This window comes from Hyposmocoma kahamanoa, unplaced genomic scaffold (assembly GCF_003589595.1).
Source record: "Hyposmocoma kahamanoa isolate Upper Pololo Valley unplaced genomic scaffold, ASM358959v1 185, whole genome shotgun sequence".
NCBI classification, from domain to species: Eukaryota; Metazoa; Arthropoda; class Insecta; order Lepidoptera; family Cosmopterigidae; genus Hyposmocoma; species Hyposmocoma kahamanoa.
Window position 1 is genome coordinate 1,271,326 of NW_020653715.1, and position 24,339 is coordinate 1,295,664.

The 24,339-nt window shown below is 36.0% G+C and overlaps 1 protein-coding gene across 6 annotated transcripts in view; it reads right to left on the bottom strand.

Annotated features, from left to right (window-relative positions):
- Positions 1–24,339, bottom strand: part of LOC113226279 (homeobox protein cut) — a 244,866-nt gene that overhangs the window by 194,966 nt on the left and 25,561 nt on the right. For all 6 annotated transcript variants that reach the window (XM_026458849.1, XM_026458847.1, XM_026458845.1 and 3 more), the window contains exon 2: positions 17,988–18,345. In XM_026458849.1, coding sequence (XP_026314634.1) covers positions 17,988–18,110 — 123 coding nt within the window. In that variant the 5' untranslated portion in view covers positions 18,111–18,345. The remainder of the gene's footprint in view (positions 1–17,987; positions 18,346–24,339) is intronic.

The following is a 24,339-nucleotide window of genomic DNA, read 5'->3' on the forward strand; positions in this document are numbered from 1 at the left end:
TAGAGTTCTAGAATACGACGCTTAGTCTTTTTAGTCGTTTTAGTTCTATAAGTCTTTTAAGCTTCCTAGGGTTAAAAGACTTGGACTCGAATTAGTCTTCAGTTTTAGTCTTATGACTCAAGACTTGAGGGTTAGACGACTAGACTAGTCGTGAGGCGTTGAAAATTAGTCGAGGTTTTTTGAAAGGCCTTACAAGACTGAGTCTCTTTCATCACTAACCGGAACGTAGTAATGCTCACATTACTGCTCGGCGGCAGAAATAGGTAAGGTGGCAGTACTTCTCTGGACGAACTCTTCCACAAGAAGCTCTACTGGTACTACAACTACTATAGAGTACATAGTTCTCGCTAATATTCTATTGTAGCCAATGATGGTTAAAAAAGAATTCACGCAAAAAAAAACAAAAATCACAATAAGTAAATGTCATTAGAACAAATCGATTCCATCATTGAATAATGATATTACTATCATTAGTTACAGGTTTCTATACCACGGTATGATGTTTTTTTACGAGTGTGCTAGAAGTTTCGGAACGTTTATGCGGTTCGTAGTCACGGGTTGACTTATCTGTAATTAGTGACAATAACAACCACGCCAATAACCATGAAGACGGACATCGTTAATCAATAGATGTCGCTGGCATCTCGTATTGGCCATGTAATTTTTAAGTAATTTTCCAGAACCCGAAATAATTTCGCAAATGCAGCGACTTACAACAAAATATCGTCGGTGTTTTGTAAAAAGGGAATAATCGCCATCTTGAAAAATTTTTCGGGGTTGCATATTTTAGGTTTTAATTAAGTTGAAATTAAAACAGGACGTAGATATTTTAAAACAGTCGTAAACAATTGAAACACGCTCCTTGAAACAGAAATTAAAAATGGCGCTTTCGATCTTTCTACAAAATATCAACTACATGTTTAAAAAATCATGAACCCAGTAACCCAGTAAGTACAGAGAAAAATAGTTCCCGCGTTGGCCACCAGAGGCGATATGAGCTGATGACTTGTTATGTATAATGTACTCTTTGCCAATGACCTGGTCACAAATAAGGGAATTTCGTGTGCTATAAGTATCAGAGCAACGGAATTGATCTAGAAAAGTTCGTTTCCCAAGTTGGTCGTACCGGGATAGAACCCGGTACTTTATCAAGTGACCATTTTGCTACTGGGCCACCGAGGTTTCCAAATAAATCGTTTTAAAATTTTTTTTTTTTAATTTATTTTCCAAAATGACTTAGTGCACGTAATTTTATTTGTATTAAGATCGAACTCGATCTCCGTGGTTGAGGGGCTTGCACACCGGTTTTCATGAGGTCCCTTCCAAGAAAATAAAAAGAAAAAAGTCGAGATACAACAACGCTATAAGTATCTTATTTCCACTACATCAGGAAGTATGCCTTACATTTTGAACAATTGTGAAATCTTGTACCGTAACAGAGTCTCCGTATACTACTTACGTAAGGTGGCGTGCCGACGCTTCGGGCTTCGCCCTCCGCTACACCTCGTACAAAGTGAACAGTAAATTTTGACAGCAAATTATTATTAAACACCCATAGACATCCCCACATGCCGATTTTCAGCTGAATTAGAGCAAATTTCCATCTGCCGCCAAAAGTTTGTATGGCAGCCATATTAAAAAAAATGGCGAAAAATAAATCTTGACCGCAAATTATTATTAAACTGCCATAGACTCCCCCATATGCCGATTTTCAATCAAATTAGAGCAAATTTTCATTTGCCGCCAAAAAATACTTCTATGGCAGCCATATTGAAAAATGGCGAAAAACCAATTTGATCAAAAATTATTATCAAGCACTCCTAGAGACCCCCATATGCGAAGTTTTAAAGGCATCTGAGCAATTTTTTTTCTGCCGCCTACGAACGCTTCTATGACGGTCATATTTGAAAATGGCGAAAAACAAATTTTGAGCACAAATTATTATCCATTTCTAGTGGCCTTCACATGCTAATTTTCAGTCGAATCAGAGCAGATTAGATTAGAATCGAAGCAGTTTTTTCTTCGGCCGCCATGTTGGATTCGCCATTTTGATTTTTTTTACACATGCAGTTGACCACTATTACTCTCTATGACATTCCTTCCAGCACCTCCTACCTATCTCAAATACTTTCCGTGATAGAACGCTTCGAAATTTGTATGGCGGCAATCTTGTTTATTCGAACATTTTTTATTTTCCGCAAAAATTGACCAAGGTGTATCCCATAAAAGTGCACAAAAATCCCCTCATGTATTATAGTTTTTGCAGGCCGTTGATCACTCGTTTATATTTTCCACATTCAGGTGTTCTCATATTTGATTCTTTGCCTTGGAGCGTATCCGTGTACGGATACGGTTATAAATATCTTTTTTCCATCATATCGGGAAGTATGCGTTCTATTTTTCTAAGTGAGTCTGGATTTGTAGCTTTATATATATTATATAAAATAGTAGCAGTAGCGCTCCTTGTGAAAGAGATCGTCCAGGGAAGTTCTGCCACCTTACCTATTTCTGCCGCCAAGCAGTAATGTCAGCTTTACTGTGTTCCGGTTTTGAAGGGTAAGGGTGCTGGTGAAATTACAGGCACATGGGACTTGTCAACTTATGTATCAAGGTGACCGGCGCAGTGACAGTGCCCCTCAGATCTTTGCGATTTAAAGCTCTGAATGGCACTGCAACTCTGTCCTCCTTGTCATAACTGACGCATTTGCATTTTGGTAACTTTTGAGATATTAGTACGTACAGTTTTCTTCTTTGAAAAAATGTCAATTTAGCTGATTTTGCTTAACAATAAATTTAAACTAAATAAGATATAAAAAAACGCTTACAGGGTGTTGTAGATCTCGATTCATTAATTCCATATATGTTAATAACTCAGTTTCTTTAAAAATACGATTACCTACGTTAGTTATGATAAGAAGGGCAGAACTATTACGGACATTCGTGTAGATTACCAGGCACACGACTTCTTCGTCTCGCCATTTGATATTATAAAAGCCAGTGTTCGCTTATTAACTAATTACAAAAACTGAACAGTCTAAGTTGCCAACTTTCGACCAATAACATCAGGCCATCAATTAGATTTCAAAATAGAGGGTAGTCGTTGTCCACTTGGATTTATGACGACGTCCGGGACGATTACAGAAATGTCACCGATACAAATCCCGCTTCGGACACGTTAAAGACATTGACTACGCATTAAACCGTCAAGACGAGAGGAAATAACAGAGATACATAACAACACTGCTTCCTTATTTCAATGTTTAATTAAAAGTTTTCCAACGGAAACGAGGATTTTGAAATGCGTCATTCAGCCAATAAATTCATATTTCCAATCTTGTTTCGTAACGAAAAATCATTAAATGACAAACATCGTAAAGTGGCAGAGAAATAGAACGCATTCTCCCGGATTTAAATATAAAACTGAACGAGCGACATATTTTTAAAAGTTCGAACGACGACACTTAAAACTAATCGCTGTTTTCGATTCGAGCGTCTTTTGAAAGAGTTCGAATGCGCGTTCTAAATTTGAGAATGTTTTCGATTTTCGAACGGCTGCCGGTGCGTGTCAATTGCTGCTGAAAAATGGGGGATTTTTTTTTTTTTCAAATTTTATTGGTATTTTTCCAGCTTGTAATATCGACACGTTTTCTTTTAGTTTTTTTTACTAAAGACTATTGGCTCAGCGGTTAAGACATTGGACGCCACCAGGAAATCCCGGTTTCAACTTTGTAATTTGGAACAGAAATTTCGTTGTTTGAGACCAGTTCGTCCAGGAAAGTACGGCCAACTTTCTTATTTCTGCCGCCAAGCAGTAATGAGAGCATTACAGCGTCCCGGTTTTGAAGGGTAAGGGTGCCGGTGGAATTGCAGGCACGTGGGACTTGTAAGCTCTTGGCTTATGGCTTTAAGATCTTTGTGATTTAAAGCTCTGAGTGGCACTGCAACTCCTGCATGACTTGTTCGTCCCGTCACTTGGTATAATAAAAAAAAAGCATTTATTACTTTCTTTTTTAATGTAAAACGGACGAAAGCTTGTCTACAATCCTTTTGACGTAAAGGGAGAGTGATTCACTCTAGCCTTGAATAGCCCTAAATTGTTGATTTAGGAAAACATTTCATTCCTTTGCCACTGCATTACGAAGGATGATGCTGGGTTTCGTGCGTATGGGTGTAAGAAATCCTTTCAGAAGTACTTATAGGGATGAGGTAAAATTTAACAAAACCCCAAAGATTTTTCTATTATGAAGTCGTTTCAAATTGCACACGAGAACGAAGGCCCGGTAAGCGTGCGAGCAATTTCAGGCGCGATGCGTATCGTATGAACAATGGGCGATTTTGCTTGCGCCTCTCACAGTATCGTCGACAAAAACGCCTAGCGTTCAGCTAACACGGCTCTAACACGCTTTTTTAGCGGCGTAGTGTTAAATACGAGATTATGTGTTACCGTAACATTGGTTTTTGTTAACATTTTGATCGGCTTTAATTAATCGCAATGTTACCGTTGGGCTAATTAAAAGAATGTTTACGATTTAATCGATATTCTTAAGGTCTATTCTGTGTTTTGTGAATCGAATTTTTAAAAATAATGAACATAATAAGACGTCACTGTGAAAAAGAAGATAAATTACGATACATAGAGTCTTATTCTGTAAACAGTACGTTGCATTCTCGACGTTCGATAGCGATCAGTCAAACAACATGTTGAATGACATTTTCGTTGTACAATTGCTACCAAGCTCCACCTCATTGTTGGTAACTGATTTCTAATCCTTCGAAACGCTTATTCAATGCGATATAAAGTGCAATTTTGATTATAAGCAGTTGAGAATGGCAGACAATGAATAGTTGTACCCAAGGCAACAATGCAAAGATCGCTCTCTCCTCGGAAATTCGTGTTTCTTTGACGTGAACTTTGAGTTTGGAAATGCGCTTCTGTTTAACAGTTTTGAATATTCACGTTTAGTAATGATGCATCTACAAAGTTTTAGTATTTCGAGGGATTTCACATTTGAAAAGCTCCTTTTGCAATGTTTTAAGTTTATTTTGATTGTATAACGTCATACACATAATTACGTCAGTCTTTGATGACATGGAACAGTAATATAAATATAATATAAATGTAATAAATAGAGAGAGAATTTAGGGTAGAAAATTAGGATATTTAGTGGCAATAGACCTCCTTGTGAAAGGGTTCGTCCAGAAAAGCCACCGTACCTATTTCTGGGGTCAAGCAGTAATGCCAGCATTACTGTGTTCCGGTTTTGAAGGGACATGGGACTTGCCAACTTATGTCTCATGGTGACGGGAGCGGTGGTAGCGCCGCTCAAATCTTAGCCGTTTAAATCTCTAAGTGGCACTGCAGTTTGCAAGTGCTACGTCCACACGTGTCGCTAAACACCAGGCGCACACTTGTTCGTCTCTGGGTATCATAAAAAAAGACGCAAAGGTCCTATATAAAATGTAATGTTAACAAAAATAAGTAAAATTAAGATCAATTCAAGACAATAAAAACAATAGTTTTACACGTAGTAAAAAGTCTACACATGTCCTCAAATATTAAGGTACTATAACAAGTCGAACGTAGAAAGCACTTTTCATAAAATTTTACGATTAGTTTATTTCGGCCGCAAAGACGTTCCGATCGGCCCTTTAAAGCAAGCGACATCGTTTTAGTGTCACTTACCATAATGTGATCGTAAATCTTGAAGGTATACCGCCATTTGTTAATGTACGATGCAATCGGTATCGATTCGTAATTAATCGATGTTAAACAGAATAAGGACGCGCGTTTGTTTCGAATTCCAAATTCGAAATACGAAATCTTAAGGTTTTGTTTTTATTCTTTTATAAATTAGGGGTTTCCAAATTTAAAAAGAGTGCAATTTTTAAAGACTGAAAAATCAAAAACGTAAAAATCTTTTTTTTTACCGGTACAGGTTTTTACACGGCCTGCCACAAAAGGTGGCAAGTGGTCCAAGGCCGGACATGTCATTACGTCTCTATGGACCGTTCATTAAGTGGTACTTAGCGTTGACACGTTCTGTTGTTAGGTTACTCGGTTCTGTATTTGCATGGCGACGTTTGTTTCTTATTTGTGTTGAATGTTTTTTTATGGGGAGAATGAATTTGCAATTTACATATAATATGAAGCTAGCGGAAATGTCGTAGAAACCCAACAAGGAATTAATTCAGGAGATGGCAATCTTCACCTTGTGCATTAAACTTTTTACGACACCAAACGACGGGACGAACAAGTCGTGTGCCTGGTAGTAAGCGACACGCCTGTCCATAACAGTTGCAGTGCCACTCTGAGCTTTGAATCGCAAAAATCTTAGGGGCATCATCACTGCACCCGTCACCCTGAGGCATAATTTAACAAGTCTCAGATGCCTGAGACCTTTTTTACGTTCCGGGTTTACCTATAAAATCGAAACGCAGCAATGCTCGCAATACTGCTTGGCGGCAGAAGTAAGTAAGGTCCGTACTTTCCTGGACGAACTGTTTCACAAGGACCTTTACTCGTTTACCTACGCATTTGTCATTGTATTGGATGTAAAAGTTTTTCAGGTTTGATGACATAAGTATTACTGGTCAAATGTATGTCCATATTTACCATCTACAACATTCATCATAGACAAAAAACTAAATGGTACGCCATAGATCACACAATTGTAACAGGACATCACTAGCGAGTAAGATCGAACTAATTTATAAATATAATTTCTATGTAAAAAGTTTGTTGTTTTTTTTTGTCTCCGGCACAAGTAAAAAAACTCAAGAACGACAAAGATAGTGAACTTATACAGCCAGTAACTAAAATAATTATCCTTCCATATTCTGTTCAATGCCAAAGCATTCAGTCATACCTGTCAAAGCTCTATTGTCTATGTCTAATAATCTATGGTACATAGTAAGACTAGAGACACGCAATATATCGATATGTTGTATAATAATGATGATTGATCGCGATTCATAGCGAATTAGTTGCTTTTTTACTGTGGGAAAGGTCTCGGAAGGTTAGTTTAGCCGATACGTGAAGTATTTTTAGGTTGTTTTTTTCTAGATTATTTTTTTTTAGATTATATTACTGAGTACGGGTGCATTTAAACGTATGTTGAGGTGGTTCGGGCACATTGAGCGGATGAATAAGCTGAAATAAGCCTAATTGAGCTAAATTATAAGCAAAAACTACTTTTTGCTAGCTCCGACTTGGTTCACTGGCAGGTATTAAAATCATGGAGACATTTGAGATTCGTAAGTAATTTTTTATGGCAACACAGCATAAAATAGAAGTTGACATTAATAAAATAAGTGTAGCTTCAATGTGCCACACATTAGACACAAAAACACACATATACTATATTGTCTATTACTGTCATGTCATCACTTAGTAATATTAATAAAAAAAAAACATGGTAGCCTAATAGTTTCACTTGTCGACTCTCAAACAGAGGCCGTTAGTTCGAATCCGGGTATAACCAATGAGTATCTCGGAATTTATCTGACGAAAGAGATATTATAATAATGTGGAAAGCAACTTTGAAGGAGGAAGACGTTCTCAGAACAAATCAAGAATGTTCTTGAAAAGGTACGTAGCGAGAAAAAGTTAAAGTGTAAGGGCGTTGTTGAAATTAGAGGCACATGGGACTTGTCAACTTATGTCTCAGGGTGACGGGTGCAGTGCATAAAGATCTTTGCGATTTAAAGCTCTGAATGGCACTGCAACGGCTATGGGTAGGCGTGTCGTTTACCACGTTCCACGTTGTTCGTCCCGTCACAAATTATCTGCACAAAACCGGATTAACAAATCGCCGAGAGATCATCCAAAACATTCAACATCTCAATCTATAATCGCGTTCTACCAAAAATTTAACAACATACATATACAACTATACTTGCATTGTTTACAAACAAACGATAAAATGGATTCCCTACAGCGAAAGTGCGGAGAAAATTACCCGTAACCCGTTCACAGCAGTTCATACCAAAGACTATGCTAATGAGCTACGTGTGTCGCTGAACAAGCTGAAATAAGCCTAATTGAGCTAAATTATAAGCTGCAACTACTTTTTGCTCGCTCCGTCTTGGTTCACTGGTAGGTATTCAAATCGTGGAGACATTTGAGATTCGTAAGTAATTTTTTTGGCAACACAGCATAAAATAGAAGTTGACATTTATAAAATAAGTGTAGCTTCAATGTGCCACACATTAGACACAAAAACACACATATACTATGTAGTCTATTACTGTCATGTCATCACTTAGTAATATTAATTAAAAAAAACCGTGGTAGCCTAATAGTTTCACTTGTCGACTCTCAAACAGAGGCCGTTAGTTCGAATCCGGGTATAACCTATGAGTAACTCGGAATTTATCTGCGAAGATTTCAATTTGAAATTTCCTATGAGCTTTTTGGTGATGAAAGCGTCGTGATAAAACTTGCACGTCGAAGAAGGTTTACAACCCTCGGAAAACGAGTTAAGTCCCTAACCCGTATTGGGATAGCATGACTAGCGGACTGTGGCCCAAACCCTCGAGGAGACTCATGGCTAGCAGACGAAAGATCTAATATATTAATCAATAATTTAAACGCTGTCGTAGTGATTTGGATTAAAATTAACAACAGTAATTGGAAAATGTACCCAAATATGTAAAAAAAATATAAGAGTGAAAATAAAATATAACACTTCGATCACACACACACACGCATAGCTCCACACTAGGGAAAATCTGTATCGCGGGTGCATTGGACATACACGTAGACAACCACAAATTACACCCAAACTCGCGAGAGAAATAAATATATGCCATACAAATATTTCTCCCGACTTGGGAATCTAACCCGCGACCTCTGCGTGGTAACCGTTCGGCCACCGAGGCATTTATCTTGGAATCTTCACATTTAAACTCTACCACTCATTCTTTTGGCAGAATTAACATATACAGTAATAAATTTAAAAAGTTTTCATTTACGATTTGTTATTTAAAAATTAGAACACTACATTACTAATTTTAAAGATAACAGCCTAGATCATTTTCAACCGACTTCGAAAAAAAGGAGAAAAGTCTAAACTAACTAAACTGTAAACTATAAACTAAAACGGTAAATTGGGGGTGAATCCGGTTTCGCGCACTTTCCGTTAACCAATTGCATTAAAAATTGGCAAATAGATGTTATTAGAGGTTGGTTTTTTTTAACAAAAAAAGTTTTCTTTTTGCAAGTCTATACTCGTATACGATTATCAAAGACGATTGATAGCGATGTCTTAGGAATAAAAAACGTCTTTCAAAATCCGTTTTTGAAAAAGAAATACAATAATCAAAAACACGCAGCCTTGGTGTAATAAAACCACATCTGCAAAATGACAACTTTTGAGGAAGAATTTATCAACAAAATTACCAGATAACTTTTTAATGCTTAAAGACATTATTTGTGTTATGTAGTTCGTATTACATTTGACGTATGATTATATCTGGGTTTATTATACCAAGAACAAGTGTAGTGATTTAAGACAATAAAATTTATCGATTATTTCCAATTTTTTTATAAATAATACATAGTACATCTTCTTAATGTCATAAAGTTTCTCATAAAAGTCATTAAAAGGGGAATAATCGCATTCGCCTCGGCGAATTATCGTTAACCGTCGATTACCGCTACTTCATGATTAGCTCTAATGATCAAAACGTCCACATTAAAGTTCGCTTTAAAACGTACGAAATAAATCTCAATATTATTTGTTCTCGAAAACTTCTTACATCTTTTATTAATGCCTATAATTTTCATACATTTGTCTTGGAAGCCAGATATGGGTACAGTTCTCACAATGTCAAGTGTCTTGTACACTCCGCCTTTAAAGTTTCGTAAGTAAATTTACGATGATTGTATTAAAGTTGAATAGGGACTTTAATGGCGAGGTGTATTATGTCTCGAGGCTCTCGCCTATACCTAATAACCATCAATGATCGGGCCGATTGTGAAAAATATCATTAAAAAACCATCAGCGGTTGATGATTCGACTGCTCCACAGATCGTGAGTCGGGCCATCAGCTACAATCGATTCTTTAGTTTTTTTTATTATTAAATTATCGAGATACGATGTCGTGAGCTCTATTCGTTTAGTTGCGGTTTTTGAATATTCATTTGTATTCTGCGGCTACCGTGCGTCTATTTCATTTTTTGATTATTTTTCAAAATTGTCAAACCTATTATTGGAATTGTATCTTATGTGCAAATGCATAGAGATTAGCAATTAAGAACATTGTGTTTAAGAAATTTTGTGTGATTGAGCTTGAGGATCAATAGGTGACGCCCCCGATAGACAAAGGGGAGGAGCGCAAATCGAATTAGTGAAGCCTGATGCATCGATTATCCTAAAAAATATCGACAAAAAATACGATTAGCTACGAAAATCATCGACAGCCGAAAAAAGGTAACAACCATTCGTTAATGGCGGTTTTTGTTCGAAATTCGAAGATTTGAATTCGTAATTTCAACCGCAAGGCGTCCGAATCATTTGTCAGTGACAATTTTTTAGTTGCAATCGATTTTTAAATACGGGTTAAGAGTTTTTGTTTTGCGGTACGTTCAAATTCCGAGTTTTCGGAGACGTTAAGTGTTTTTGCGTGCTAATAAGATAATTGCGATGCAAAAAGCATTACTCATTGGCGTCAGAGGACAAAAGTTGGACTATTTTTAGCGTGTCTACGTCCTTGCTCACGTCACTGTCCTTCGAACCATTGACATAAGCATGGGAAAGAGCGCGGCTTTTTGCTCTAAACGGGACAAATATTTCGGGACGTCAGGGCTGTGGGAACCGATTGCATTCTTCGCCGTAGGGAAATGCGCTCTTTTTACGATTCCGCACCGATACGATCGAATGAATCGAGTCGATTAATTACGAACTCGACTTCGGGTATTTGCGGTGACGGGCTGCGGTCAACCCTAATTAACAGTCATTCATTCAAATAAAAAAACAAGTAAAAACATTCGATAACGAATAACGCTACTGTAAAACTCCATAATAGGGAATAAAAAAAAGAAATAAAAGCGCCTTATTCTGAAGTATACTGTTTATCGATAATAAAACAAAGGTGTACGAACCTGATTCGGTCAATCGTGAGTCCTTATTCTCTATAAAACTAACAATCGGTTCGCGACGTTGCAGCTATCGGTTCTTTGAGATTTTATAGTCGTTAATTGTTACTTTTATGAAGTCGCTTCTTTGAGATCGCTCTGCGCAGGGTATTAAATATGGTTTTAAAACGACGTTGGTTTTTAAGTCGCTTGATGGGTGGCTAATAGTCCATTTATGATCACCATTTTTGTCAGCAAATGATCACTTTACTATTGCACGAATAACTTTTAATTAGTTAAGAGTCGTTAAGGCGTTTTCATAACATTACAACTCAAATAAATCAACTTAAGTCTTTATTTTATTGGTAAACAAATGGGTTTAGCACAATAATGCAATCAACATGGAAAAACAAAAAATAAAAGTTATTTTTCCATCTTTTACCAACTGGTTAAAGTTTGCACTTTAAAGTAAAATACAACCTAAAAAAAAAGCTTTTATTTAGTTAATACGAAATTGTTACTTTGTAATTAAAACCGTGGCATCAAATAATAGAAAGTCGATTAATATGAATTATCTACCTAGAAAGTCGTATATTTTTGAAAATTATATTCTTATCTTTAAAACGCTTGGGTAAATAAGAAACACAAATTTAATTCTAAGATGGCATCGAAACATCATCGAAGGTAAGGTGGTACGAAGAAATCCAGGGGAAAGTGTACAAAAAAGAAACGAAGGTGCCGTGTTATAACGATAAGATCTGTCTTCCGAATAACCAGATACCATACGATTTGAAATGAAACTTGTTTGCTGTAAGTCCAGAGAAATTTAGCCGAAAGCTAATGTGCCGCATCCCTCATGTGTGTGGACACTGTGGTCCTCTCTCATGTCATACTAATATGGGTGATGCAAAAGGGCCAAATATATCAATCTCAGTCAGTGCTTTGTGGTATTTGTGGCTGAATCCCTGGATCCTTGAAGGCCATAAGAGAATCTCTTCGTTAATGGGTTTTTAGTTCGCTTCCTCAACGAAGTCACCAAAACATAAGATCAGCCATCCAAAAGGAAACCGTACCGAAGGGGAAAGATGGCATCTGATATGTTACGATAGTTTTCTTAAAAGCGTCATAAAAGGGAAGATCAAAGGAAAAAGAGGCAGACGAAGGCAGATAAGGGAAAAAGTTAAAGTCCTGTAGTATCGGAAAAGAGCCAAACTCTTAAAATAAGAAGAAGACATAGAAAGGGAAACCGTTCCACGATTGATAAAATTGTTTTCTCCATCCTTATGTCGTTGATATACCACCCATTCGCACTTTGCGCTTTGCTTCCTCCTTTCTGATGCGTACGGCAAATGAATAGAATACTCTATCTGTGTTTCTCGAACACTACAATTTGGGGCTATTCAAGACTTTTTTTTTATTTTTTATTGTGACTCGGCAAAATGATGGCACCGCGCCTGATGGAAAGTGCAAATGCAGTCCAGAGATGAGAGTAACGGATGGAAAACACAAATATCTTCACTCCGTCACTATCATTTTGCCGGTCTGGCCAAATGCTTCTTCACACTACGTTTGAAGGACCCGATGTTATAGAGGGGAGGGAATACATGCGCCGGGAGTTGGTTCCACAATTTGATGGTTCGGCATAAAAACGAATTGCCAAACGTTTTAGTGCGGGACGGTATTGAACTGACCGTCCAACTGTGGCAACGCAGTCCGGCACGGGTGGTCCGCTGATGGAAAGGAGAGGAAGGGATAAGGTTGAATAACTCTTCAGAGCACTCACCGTGGTACAGGCGATAGAATACGCTAAGAGACGCTATATCTCTGCGAAGCTGTAACGACTCCGCATGCTCAGTTACATGAGGATCTGCTAAGAGGAGGCTGCAGTCCATCTAGGGCATCGAGCAAGTACTTGGCAGAGCCGTCCCAAAGACTAGAGTGAATAGGCATTTTTTAGGCAAACGCGTACCATCGTCGGTCACATCAGGTGAGATTGTACCCAACCAAGCGTGATATTATTTATAGTTTATTTATAAAATAATATTGCTTCATTTATACCATGGAAGAGTTATATCTAAGATTTACTCTTAAATTTAACAGAAAGAATGAATAAATATTTCAAGGTATCGTTTAAGTCCACATTCAGGTTCTAAAACCTTGAGGTTACTTGCAAGTCGGTAGTAAAAATATTGATTTCTATATAATGCATTCGTGCCACGAAACATCACATTTCTGCCTTGAAATTAAAACAAAAGCAGTAATCGATAAGTGCATTTCTAGGCACGGCATATGTAAATTCAAATGTAAATATGCTTAATCAATGTTGCGCTTTAAGTACTTGAATCCGTGCTTAAGTCTGTGCTCAAGCTTACACAGGAGTACGTGAAACAATACTATCGGGCATTCAAATAATGTAGTATCTTAGCGACGCATCAGCTAGTCTTCGGTTCCTTGAATGTAGATGAATATTTATTTCAATGCGGTTTCGAAAATCCATTGTAATTTCGTTAAGTCGATCGTCGATTGTAAACAGAGTAGGACTGTTCCTTTTTTCAATTCGATTTTATGAACGTTTTTGAAATTTGGAATTTGGAATCTGTTTATTGTTTTCTTAATTCTCTTTTTGTTGTGGATTCGCTCTGGACCTTTTGGAGGGAAAAGTGTCGTTTTTATTTTGACTTTCAATTATTTTGTGAAATCTAGTTTAAAGTGGAATTAATCGAAGATTAAAACGCGAAATTATACGAATCTCGAACTAAAATACCCGTATCGGCCCGTTTTAAGGAATCCCGAGTCAATCCAACCACGCCGCCTCAAATTGACTATCCTCTTTGTGGCGGCCATATTTACAGAAACATATTTAAACTTCATGTTTAGGCTGATGGCTTTGCCAAAGCCTTAATAAAAAAAATTAAAATAAAAAAATCTTGTTTTTGTTGTTTGGCAAATATTTAACGACCAGTTGGTTTGTGTTCATTAGAAATATTATTTCTTGTAGCAATTGAAAATTGATGTCGCTTACAGTTCTCGATTAGAATAATTCGATCGCTTTGAGTTACGAACGTGTAATTGACATTAGTGTGTATTTGACACGTGACAGCTAAATGTCATAGATCAGTGATTACGCAGAAATGATTATTGACAGGAAGCGTTCGTGTTAATTTTTGTTATTATCGCTCTACGTTTATATGTGGTAAGGCATCTATCTACATAATGTCATAGTTGCTTGAGTAGTTAAAAATTATTATATGATTGTTTATGTCGACACCGTGTAGTTTTTATTTTTACGTTTAAAGCACAGACATTGTTCATGAATAGGATGTATAGATATTCCTTTGGTCATGATGGGCAGACTGTTCTTTTATATAACATTATAACTTTACTGAAACAGCAACGTATGTGCAGTGGTGCCCAAAGGGGGTAGGCAGAAATTATGGATCCAGGGTACTGGATACCAATATAAAGATTTTTATTTAAGTTTATCTCATATAGAACAATTATTACAAATAACGTTACATAAATGTAACCTCCAAACGTGCCATAATAAAATAACAATAAGAACAAAGACGATCAGATCTGATATTACCCTATCAGACAATAGAATATTATAATGGCATGTGACTTGTCAAAGATTAAATTGTTATGAAACAGAGGCGACAATGTGTTGCGAAGATATATTATGCATTGTAATTTAACAGCCAAAACAAAAACACACGTAAAACACGATTGTTGTTTGCATTTGATGATATGAATATTTGTAATGTGGTACATTGATTTTGCTATTAATCAACTGTTAACTTTGTTTACAGGAGGAGAAGGCATAAAATACTGAGATATTAAACACAGCCAGCGTTACTGTTACAGATAAACCTACATTTATCAAGGTTATTAATAATCAAATTCATAACAGTAGAAAATATTATTAAATCACAGAAAAAACTGCTTTGTTTGACATTAAAATAAATAAAAAAAAATTAAATGGGTCTATAACTCAGCTGCAGGCTCATAGACTACATAACCCTAGCTTATGTTTTGCTATAGCCCCCAATGGTTGAGAACCAGAAACATGACTAAATTGAGTAAAATAATAGAAGTCTTTAATAAGTTTATTTTGTTTCTTTAACCGACTTAAAAAAAGAAGGAGGTTAATTCGACTATCTTTTGTGTGTATGTGCAATCGTGAACCGATTTTCATGATTCTTTTTTTGTTGGAAAGAGGGTACCTTAGTATTTACTGGTCCCATTTAAATTTGAAGGAAATATTCCACCTCTGAAGAAAAACCTCGCAAATAGATGTAATTCCACGACATTTAAAGTCCGTTTTTTTTAAAAGTTATAATTATTCTAGTTTACTTTTATTTATAAAACAATATTTGATTTAGTCAATAAAATGCCATATAGTTTAAATATTTTATAAAAATACGTATGCAGGTAAAACTGGAACATGGTTTTGGTAAAAAAGAAAATTATTTTTGTAATTATAGCTCAGAATAAGGTGGTTTGCATTAATATTAGACATAAGATCTTGATGACTAACACCATCTTAGTTAACCATTATACCGGAACTTGTGAAAGAACACGAAACGTGGGGTTGTTTGAAAAAAAAACAAATACATGCGACGCAGTAAAATTTGAGATATGAAACAATAGTATTGTTTTCATAAGCATTTCGTAGCTATGTTATTTAATCCAAACGCTAACCCAAAAGTTAATGTTAACAGCAAATAATCAATGTGTGTTCTAATACTAATAAGCGAAACTTCCCGGTTCTTTCCAACGTTTAACCCCTGTCCCCGATCGACTCAAACAATGGACATAATTGACCACCATTACGCGCCCCTGCAGGTTAATTGTATGTGCAACTATTAATTGATTTTGTATTGTATTGTCTCAGAATGCAATACGGTTGGATCGAGACTCAGTTGGGTACTATAAGTGTCTCTAAATTACGTTGCTTTAAATGAGTACTCACACTTTTCGTTAACAGCTATGGCTATTATTTTCATCGCTGTTCTAACAGCGGAGGTGAGATGAATACAAACTAATATGACTAAGTCAGTTACGTTTTCACGCCTGAACCGCTGAAACAATTTCGATGAATTTTGGTATTGAGATATAGAGATATACCTATAGTCTTTACTTAGCTAGAAAATTTTTATAACATTCTTTATAAATATTATTTTCATTCGTGAAGAACGTGGAACATTGATATTAAAGTTAATATAACTAAACAACTCTGATCGACTTGCATAACTCATTTATATGTGTAAACACATGGTTGAATAGATGTAACGTATTGGGTGTAGTTTCATGGTGCACGGCCAAACTGTAGGCACAGACATTCGAACCTACGTTATCTGTTAACTAACAGTAAGTAAAAGATAAACCTAAATTTCACTAAAGAAACCCTGTGTCGCGGGTGCCATGGACACACACATAAACAACCACAAATTACACCAAACTCACGAGAGAAATAAATGTGGGCAATACAAATATTTCTCTCGGCCCGGGAATCGAAACTGGGACCTCTGCGTGGCAGTCCGGTTCGGCCACAGAGGCAGTAAAGGAAGTATTGCTACCTAACCTATTTCTACCGCCAAGCAGTAATGTGAGCATTACTGCGTTCCGGTTTTGAAGAGACTTTCATCAAACGTACTGTAAACAGTGTCATGACAAAGTCGACTGTGATGTCCTAACGTATACGCACGGGCTTTATCATTACATTATCGCCCTATGGATTTTTTACGTCAAGATTAAGGATAGAACCTAGGATCTGGACATAGGTTACTTTTTGTCACAAAAGTAAATTTTAAAGAGACTGAAATCACCGAGCTTCAAGAGGTTGAAAATACTAAAGCAGAGGCCGTGGGTTCGAATCCGGGCGAAGATTAATTTGATTCAGATTTATTTATTTCTCAAATACAACATTACAGTATAAATTGCACTACATGTCAAAGTATTAGAAATTATATTGAGATCGTCAGAAAAAATGAAAATTATAAGAAAAATACGCAATAATTAGAAAATTAACAACTCATGAAATAATATTGTTGTCATTACCCGTTAAGGATCGTCATAAGTTGATAGCAAATATATAAAAGTATGTCAAGATAAAAATTAAAATAACTGAAAATACTGAATATCGTTACTTTTTTTAGGTCTATAAATTCATTTACGGCTTTTTCAAGAAAAGTTCTTTCAGCCGGCGCCTAAATGCTTCATCAGATTGTTCAAGTCTGAGAGTAGAAAATGGAATTTACCATGAGCTTTTCGGAGAATGAAAACGTCCTGATGAAAACAGGAAAACATGGCAAACATCTTTGGACTATTGCCTAAACCCTCGTCTGAGAGGAGACATGTGCCCAGCAGTGAGATGTATAAACTTGTTGTTGTTGTGTCTATAAAGGATCTTACATATCTGTAATTATACCTAGAAACTCAAGTTTACATAGACGATGTAATCGGTTTAATTTCGACCCCAAAGCATATTGTAGTTCTATTAATTGATTTTGTCTCCGGGCTTATCGCACTATCTTCGGTTACCTGTAATAACTGTTAGTGGAAATAGCTGTTACTCAAATAACAGGTACATGTGGAATCAATTTGTGGGTTGAGGGTGTAATGTTGATCGAGGGTTACCTATTAAATTGGGTTGTGTTATCTTTATTGGTTTGGACTATTTTGATCGTATTCATGATATTTAATGTTATGAGTTTACTTTACGTTTTGTCCTAGATTTTGCTTGATTTTTATCTACTTTTGTTTTAGTGTTACAAGATCTAATTTTTGTATATTTAATTCAGGCTTTTATCGTAAGTTACACACGGTCCTTTGAGAGGTATGCGAGATGAAGGTATAAATCATGCCAAATTTATAATCCTCTGTTGTTTTTTTCTTAAATGATCTTTACCTGTTGCCAGAATTGTGCGAGCAGATATATCCTCTCTTTCTTGAAGAGCCAATCCATCGAGTGCATAGCTTGCACCTCCGCCTCTGGTGCGGCGGGGAGGCTGGCCGCGCCTGTTGGGTGCATCCGGACGTCCGCACCGCACCTACGCCAGGCGCATACTGACCTATTACCCTTTGCTCCCCATGCAATTCAAGTCATATATAGAACACAGCATGTTTTTTTACAAAGTGACCCTTAGATTTTTTTAAATTTTCTTGTAGGGTTGTGAAGTTAGTTCGCTAGTGTTCGTTTTTCGGTTTCTGGGTTGCGAGCGAATCGATTGTTCTTTTCTGTATCGCGTGCTTCGTAGATTTCGTTTCTGAAAAAGAAAAGAAAGTATTGAATGGCGAAGTTTTCCATCGATTCTAAGACAATCGGGCACTTCGTGTTCGTGTCGGAACTAATTTGGTTATCGGATCGCGATGAACAAAAAAGAAAATTGACAGGTTCAGGGAAAAGAACAGTATAGTGATACAAATTTATGAATACAGCTGAACAAATTCGGGGGCACGTTTTTCTTTGCAAATGTCTATACGAGTTTTGATGATATTAGCGGAGTTGATGGTACTGTGAAGTTGGTGATGTTACATTGTGTGAGGCTAGACATTAGCCTTATGTTTGTTGAATGGCGACTTTGGTAGTGATGTACGACAGAGTTGTACATCGAATGAAACGTCTGCAACTTCTACATGTTTGTTTGGATGAACTGTTTTTCAAATAATACAATTTTGAAAAATATCGAAATATATAAATATGTATTTGAAACAATCAGTATTAATATCAAGTTGTTTCAACTTTTAAATTATATAATCGTTTTTAGTTCCAACGCCATCTATCCTTTGAATTGGTAAATAAATACACTACATTTTTTTATGATAAATAAAGCAGCTTTTAAAATCTCTACGGTACAGAGCAAAACAAATTCTAATAAATTTGAATAACCCTACGCAAAATGTTCGTCTACAAGTCTTGTACAATTATTGATTATTCGTAATCGATATTAGCGCCGAGTCGGTCTACGCGGCGTCCTATTTGCATATCGCACGAACTCGTACTTATCATGTTTATTGATTGACACGCCAGTAATTCACCGGTTCCAACCCCAGCCGGCCACCGCCTTCGAAATTTGTGACACAAATCACAAGCGAAAAGCGGTTCCTGTAATCGTGTCTCACACTTGGGTTTTTCTTGAATATTTTAGACTTATTTTTATTTTAATTCTTAATGATTACGAGGTATGATAGAGTATAAAAGAGTAAAGAGTTATTGAAATATAAATATTATTATCACATATTGGTATTAGACTAATTTTCCTTAATACAGTGATTAATTTTTGGGGTAGTTTTAACCATTCCGGGCTTGTAGGTGATAATCGGCGAGGATTATGTACTCCAAGCCCTCTGTAGTGGAGTCGTAGATCTTTTTGAAATATTTGTTTTATTTTTATTGTGTTATACCTTTTTTTAATATATTGCATGTACATAATTATTCTGATTTGTGTATCGTGATAGTTTTTTAAATTGATAATCATAACACACATAGACATCGTCTTTGTTAAAAAAAAACTTGCCGTGTTAGGGTTGTCGATCGCAATAATCGCTGCTGTCGAACACATGATATTGTTACCGATTTTATGGACTTATCTTCTACATGTTTTTTACGATGTCTAAGTGTAAGGCACGGTTAGGTTACTCGCTTCAGCCTGTACCTCGGATGGTTCCTCAAAATTTACAAGCAGCGGTTTACGACGCTTTGTTTTAGGTGGCGATAAGTTAGTTTTTAGCTCGCCGGCGGGGGGCACACGCCACTTTCAGGAGGGATGTCCCCCCTTTCATAATTTCTTATAAAATGATGAAAATTTTCGTTAATAATCGTAAGGTATGCATTTATTGGCATAGCGGATTTAGCTCCTCATCATGTCACATTTTCTGCCACCAAGCAGTAATATGAGCATTAGGGCACACGGTGCTGGTCAAATTATAGGTACTTGGGACTTGTCATTTTATGTCTCAGGATGACAGGTGCAGTGGCAGTGCCCTTCAGAGTTATATTTCCGCACTGCTACTGTTATGGAAAGACGTGTCGCTTACCACCTTGTGACGTTTTCGTTCCGCCGTTAGGTATCATAAGAAAAAATCGTCTTCTCCTCACTAACAGCCGCATTCGACGTTTTAATCGTAACTGTGGAAGTTGTTTGACCTAGGTTAGATTTCTTAAGCGAATATACTTCACTAATCGTATCTAGTGTCAAAGATAGAGAAAGAGGTTGGTGGTTTTGAAAGAAGATTGGCGAAACATATTTACAAAGGTGAGCGTGAGTGGCCAAGGCGATCTTACCACGTTCAAATTGAGGATGTCCTAAAGAAAGGCCAGGTTAAGTAGCCTTTAACTGACAAACGTGTGTGAAAACAAGGATTCGTGTTGATCTGTGGCAGGGAAAATGGAAGATTGTGGACAGTTTACCCGGATGGGTAAAAGGCGTAAAGTGTGTAAAAAAATGTTTTTGAGAAATCTCTATATTGAGATTTAAGAAAGTACTATTTGAATTGCTCGTGATAATTGTTTTTATTTACCGACTCAATTCGGCTGTATTTTTTTAGTATGTATGCATTGACTTACAATTATATGGACGTCGGGTCCGCGCTAAAAAGTGTCCGCACTTGTAAGGCGCTAAAATCGTATACAGAGCGCCAAACTCCGCTTTAGTCTTCATTTGTTCTACTGACAGCGCGATACTGCGATGACATTACAATTTAAATTTCGAATAGGTTGACTTGGAACATTTTTTTCGTGGTTTTTGTATTAGACCCGTCGTCCATTTATTTGTAAGTCAATGTATGTATGTATATCATTTGTGAACTGATTTTGATGATTCTTTTTTGTTGGAAAGAGGGTGCCTCAGTATTGGTCCCATTTAAATTTGAAGAGAATATTCCACCTCTAAGGGTGACGACTAGGGGATGAATCCGGTTTCGCATACTTTCGTTTAAAGTCGGTAAATAGGTGTATTTCCATACACTTTTATCGTTTTTTTTTTTATAAAAAAGTTACATTATAACAATAACAATAACGCGCAAACACTCATACACAAAATTACACCCCAACTCACAGTAGAAGTGAATGCAGGTCGTACAAATATTTCTCCCGGCCCGGGAATCGAACCCGGGACCTCTGCGTGGCAGTACAGCATGGTAACTGTTCGGCCGCGGAGGCAGTACAATTTTGGCATTTTCTGTTTTTATTACAATATTTTTTTTTTGTTGCCAATTATATCGGATGCCTATAAGAGTATCCAATCTCAAACATGTTAACTGTTTACCGTGTATACTTACAAATAAATATATCTATATTTCTCTCTCATTTACAGAATGAAATGTTACTAGAAGTGCTGAGCAAAAGATACGATAGTAAAAAATTTGCCTAATGCAGGAGAGAAGAAAATGGCGGAAATTTAAACAAGTAATTTCTGTTACTAAAAAAAACATTATCATTGTTAATACTGACGTCACGGTTTCAGAGTCGTAGGTAATATCTTTTTTCTTTTTCAAATAGGCTAAAAAAACCAGTACCTATCTATTACCACAGCAAAAACTCACCGTACCATTTAATACTAGAGCTATTTTTTTTCTTGATTAATAATTGTATACACGTTTTTACATTGAACCTTTTTTATTTCACAATTCAATTACTATTAACATTTTATCGAGTGACTCATACAAATACACATACGGTTTGCTATTAGTTAATATTCATTAGGGTGGCTACAGATGTGATAGATAAGAAAAGGGTCGCACAAGGCTTATTAACGCATGATCCAGTGCTTTGTAAAAAAAAATAAACATGCTGAATGTGTTAAAATATTTCTTATTAGAAAAAAAGGCTGTTTGACTGCCTTGCTGAAAAATGCTGCTAGTTGGTCAGCAACGTTTGTCTATGACATGTTGTGTTATTGATATTTATTTTCGAGAGTGAATAATATTTGACCTTTTGAATTAGAAAGTAATAAAATATTATATTACCTTTAGCAATTTCCTTTCCTATTAAAACAATAAATGGAACAATAAAGTAAAATAACCACAGACCTATTATTTAAAAGTAATTAAACTATAACTGGCCGCTTACACCTTGCGCCTAAAAAAGCTAAATTTTAAAAACCGAACTCGTCGCGTTCCAATTAAAGCACAAAAGACGGCATTTCGGAAATCGAACGTCTTAGGGTAAACTACACAGTTGATAGTACAGTTCAAGATTTTATTTCTTGAACTTAAAGCAGAAAGTTTTAGGGATGGTTTTTAATTGTATTGGGTGTTGTCAATTGGTATTTTTTAAGTTCGCTGTCGATAGGGATCTGCGGAAGCGGTCGCGTGCGGGTTGCCAGTTCGCTTGCTCTATTAACCGACACGGGGGCTCAATGGTAGGGTTACCATGTGATCCTTTGTAATGGAGTCATGCTTAAGTTACCGAACAATAAAAAGTAGGTTGTAAACACTCATACCTCGTTCCCGGATAGTTATAAAGGCGATAATTTCTTTTACTAATGTTAATTGCCGTCAGCATTTATTGTGGTTATTTAGATGAATAAATAGCCAATTCATTTGCAATTTGCAAGTTGTTAGGTTTTCGCGATTGTTGCATATTCCGTTGGTTTGTTTGAAAATAATATAACACAAACAAAAACTTTTTGCTAAAGGATATAAAAAAAAGCGTATTTGGATAAAAAAAATCCATAGTAGTGACACGTTTATCTCTTGCAGTCTCGATCTAAGATGTTGTCTACATTGAGTGCGGGCGTTATTATTTAAATTAAATATTGTAATGATAAATATGTTCAAAAAAAAAAAAGGAACCCCTAGAGTTTATTGCTCGTTCTTCTCAGGCGAATCTGCCTTACGAATGACCAGTAGAGTTTAATCAGTATGACGATTTTAAGTATAATTTCTTTAACTATGAAATAAAGATTATTTACTTTGACTTTAACTTATACGCGATTGGAATCCGCAAAAAAATATGGATTCCCAATAAACGCTATAAATTCAAAATACTTATTATTCAAAAGAAAGGAAATTTCAAAAATCATGGCAACCCTAGTCTTAACAACTCTATCCATCGACAGGGCAAGTGTCTCAAAATAAAATATAAATCGTTGAGAATTACCTGGAAATTACAATTGTAAATTTGTCGAGTCGAGTGTTTTGTGTACCGTATTGACTGTTCTACGCAATTGATATTGCCGTGAATAACAATGATAAAAAAACGGGCTACAGTTATAGCTTGGAAGGTCTTTCTCCGAACAAACCGATCACCTGATCTCAGGTTATTCAATTCCCTGTACTATCTACTACCAGGGGAAATTGACATAAACCAGGATGGAATTTAATAAAACATTTTCTAATTTTATATTCCACCTGGAATAGAATCCGGGAACTCATCACTTAGGCTACCGAGGTCGTTAATATAGGTTACTGGTGTTTTTAATATAAATTATATTTTAAAAAATTTAAATATTAATAATGTTTCTTGTAAGAAGTCATAAATTATCACCGGCGATCGGAATAAAGCGAGCATATTTACTTAAATTTCAGGTGATACACATAGAGACGATAATACCTCCCTTCGAAATCCCGGAACGATTAAGAGTCGATAGTACCTCAGCGCGAATCCAAATTTTTCCCATGACACTGGCTTTATTTTTTTTACAAACGATATTATAGCCATTTGACAAATGTATATCGTATACTACACGTGTTTTTTGTAGTTCAGGTGATAAAAAAAAAATCATTGTTATATGTAAAGTACATACTGAATACACCGGTTTTCTCGTAAAATTTCGAGGTAAGTTTGTAATTTTTTCTTTCGTGAAAATTTTTTGAAATCTTGTACATCCACGATCAGTGTATATTCAAAATTTTACTATATTTTTCTTCCAAAGTGATGTATTGAACACTCACTGTTGTACGGAATCAACCAAAACCGTTTGAGGTTGTATAGACTCTTAAGGTAAAGTACCTACAAAAACAAAATAGTTATACAATTACTCATAACTATCATTATATACAGATCATGGTCAGAACAGATATCATTGTAATACCTACACATTCTGGATATCGGGTTGAGACAAACAAAAAATATAGAACAAAATACAGTATAACAATTCCGAGAATTTCAGGAGGTATTATTCCTTCTATAATTTTGCTAATAATACACCAAGAACCTACATTATTTTGATGTCTGTTGCTATTTAATATTCACTTCATGATTTTACCACTAAAATAATCCTATGATATATTCCTATCAGCTTTACTAATCTATAAAC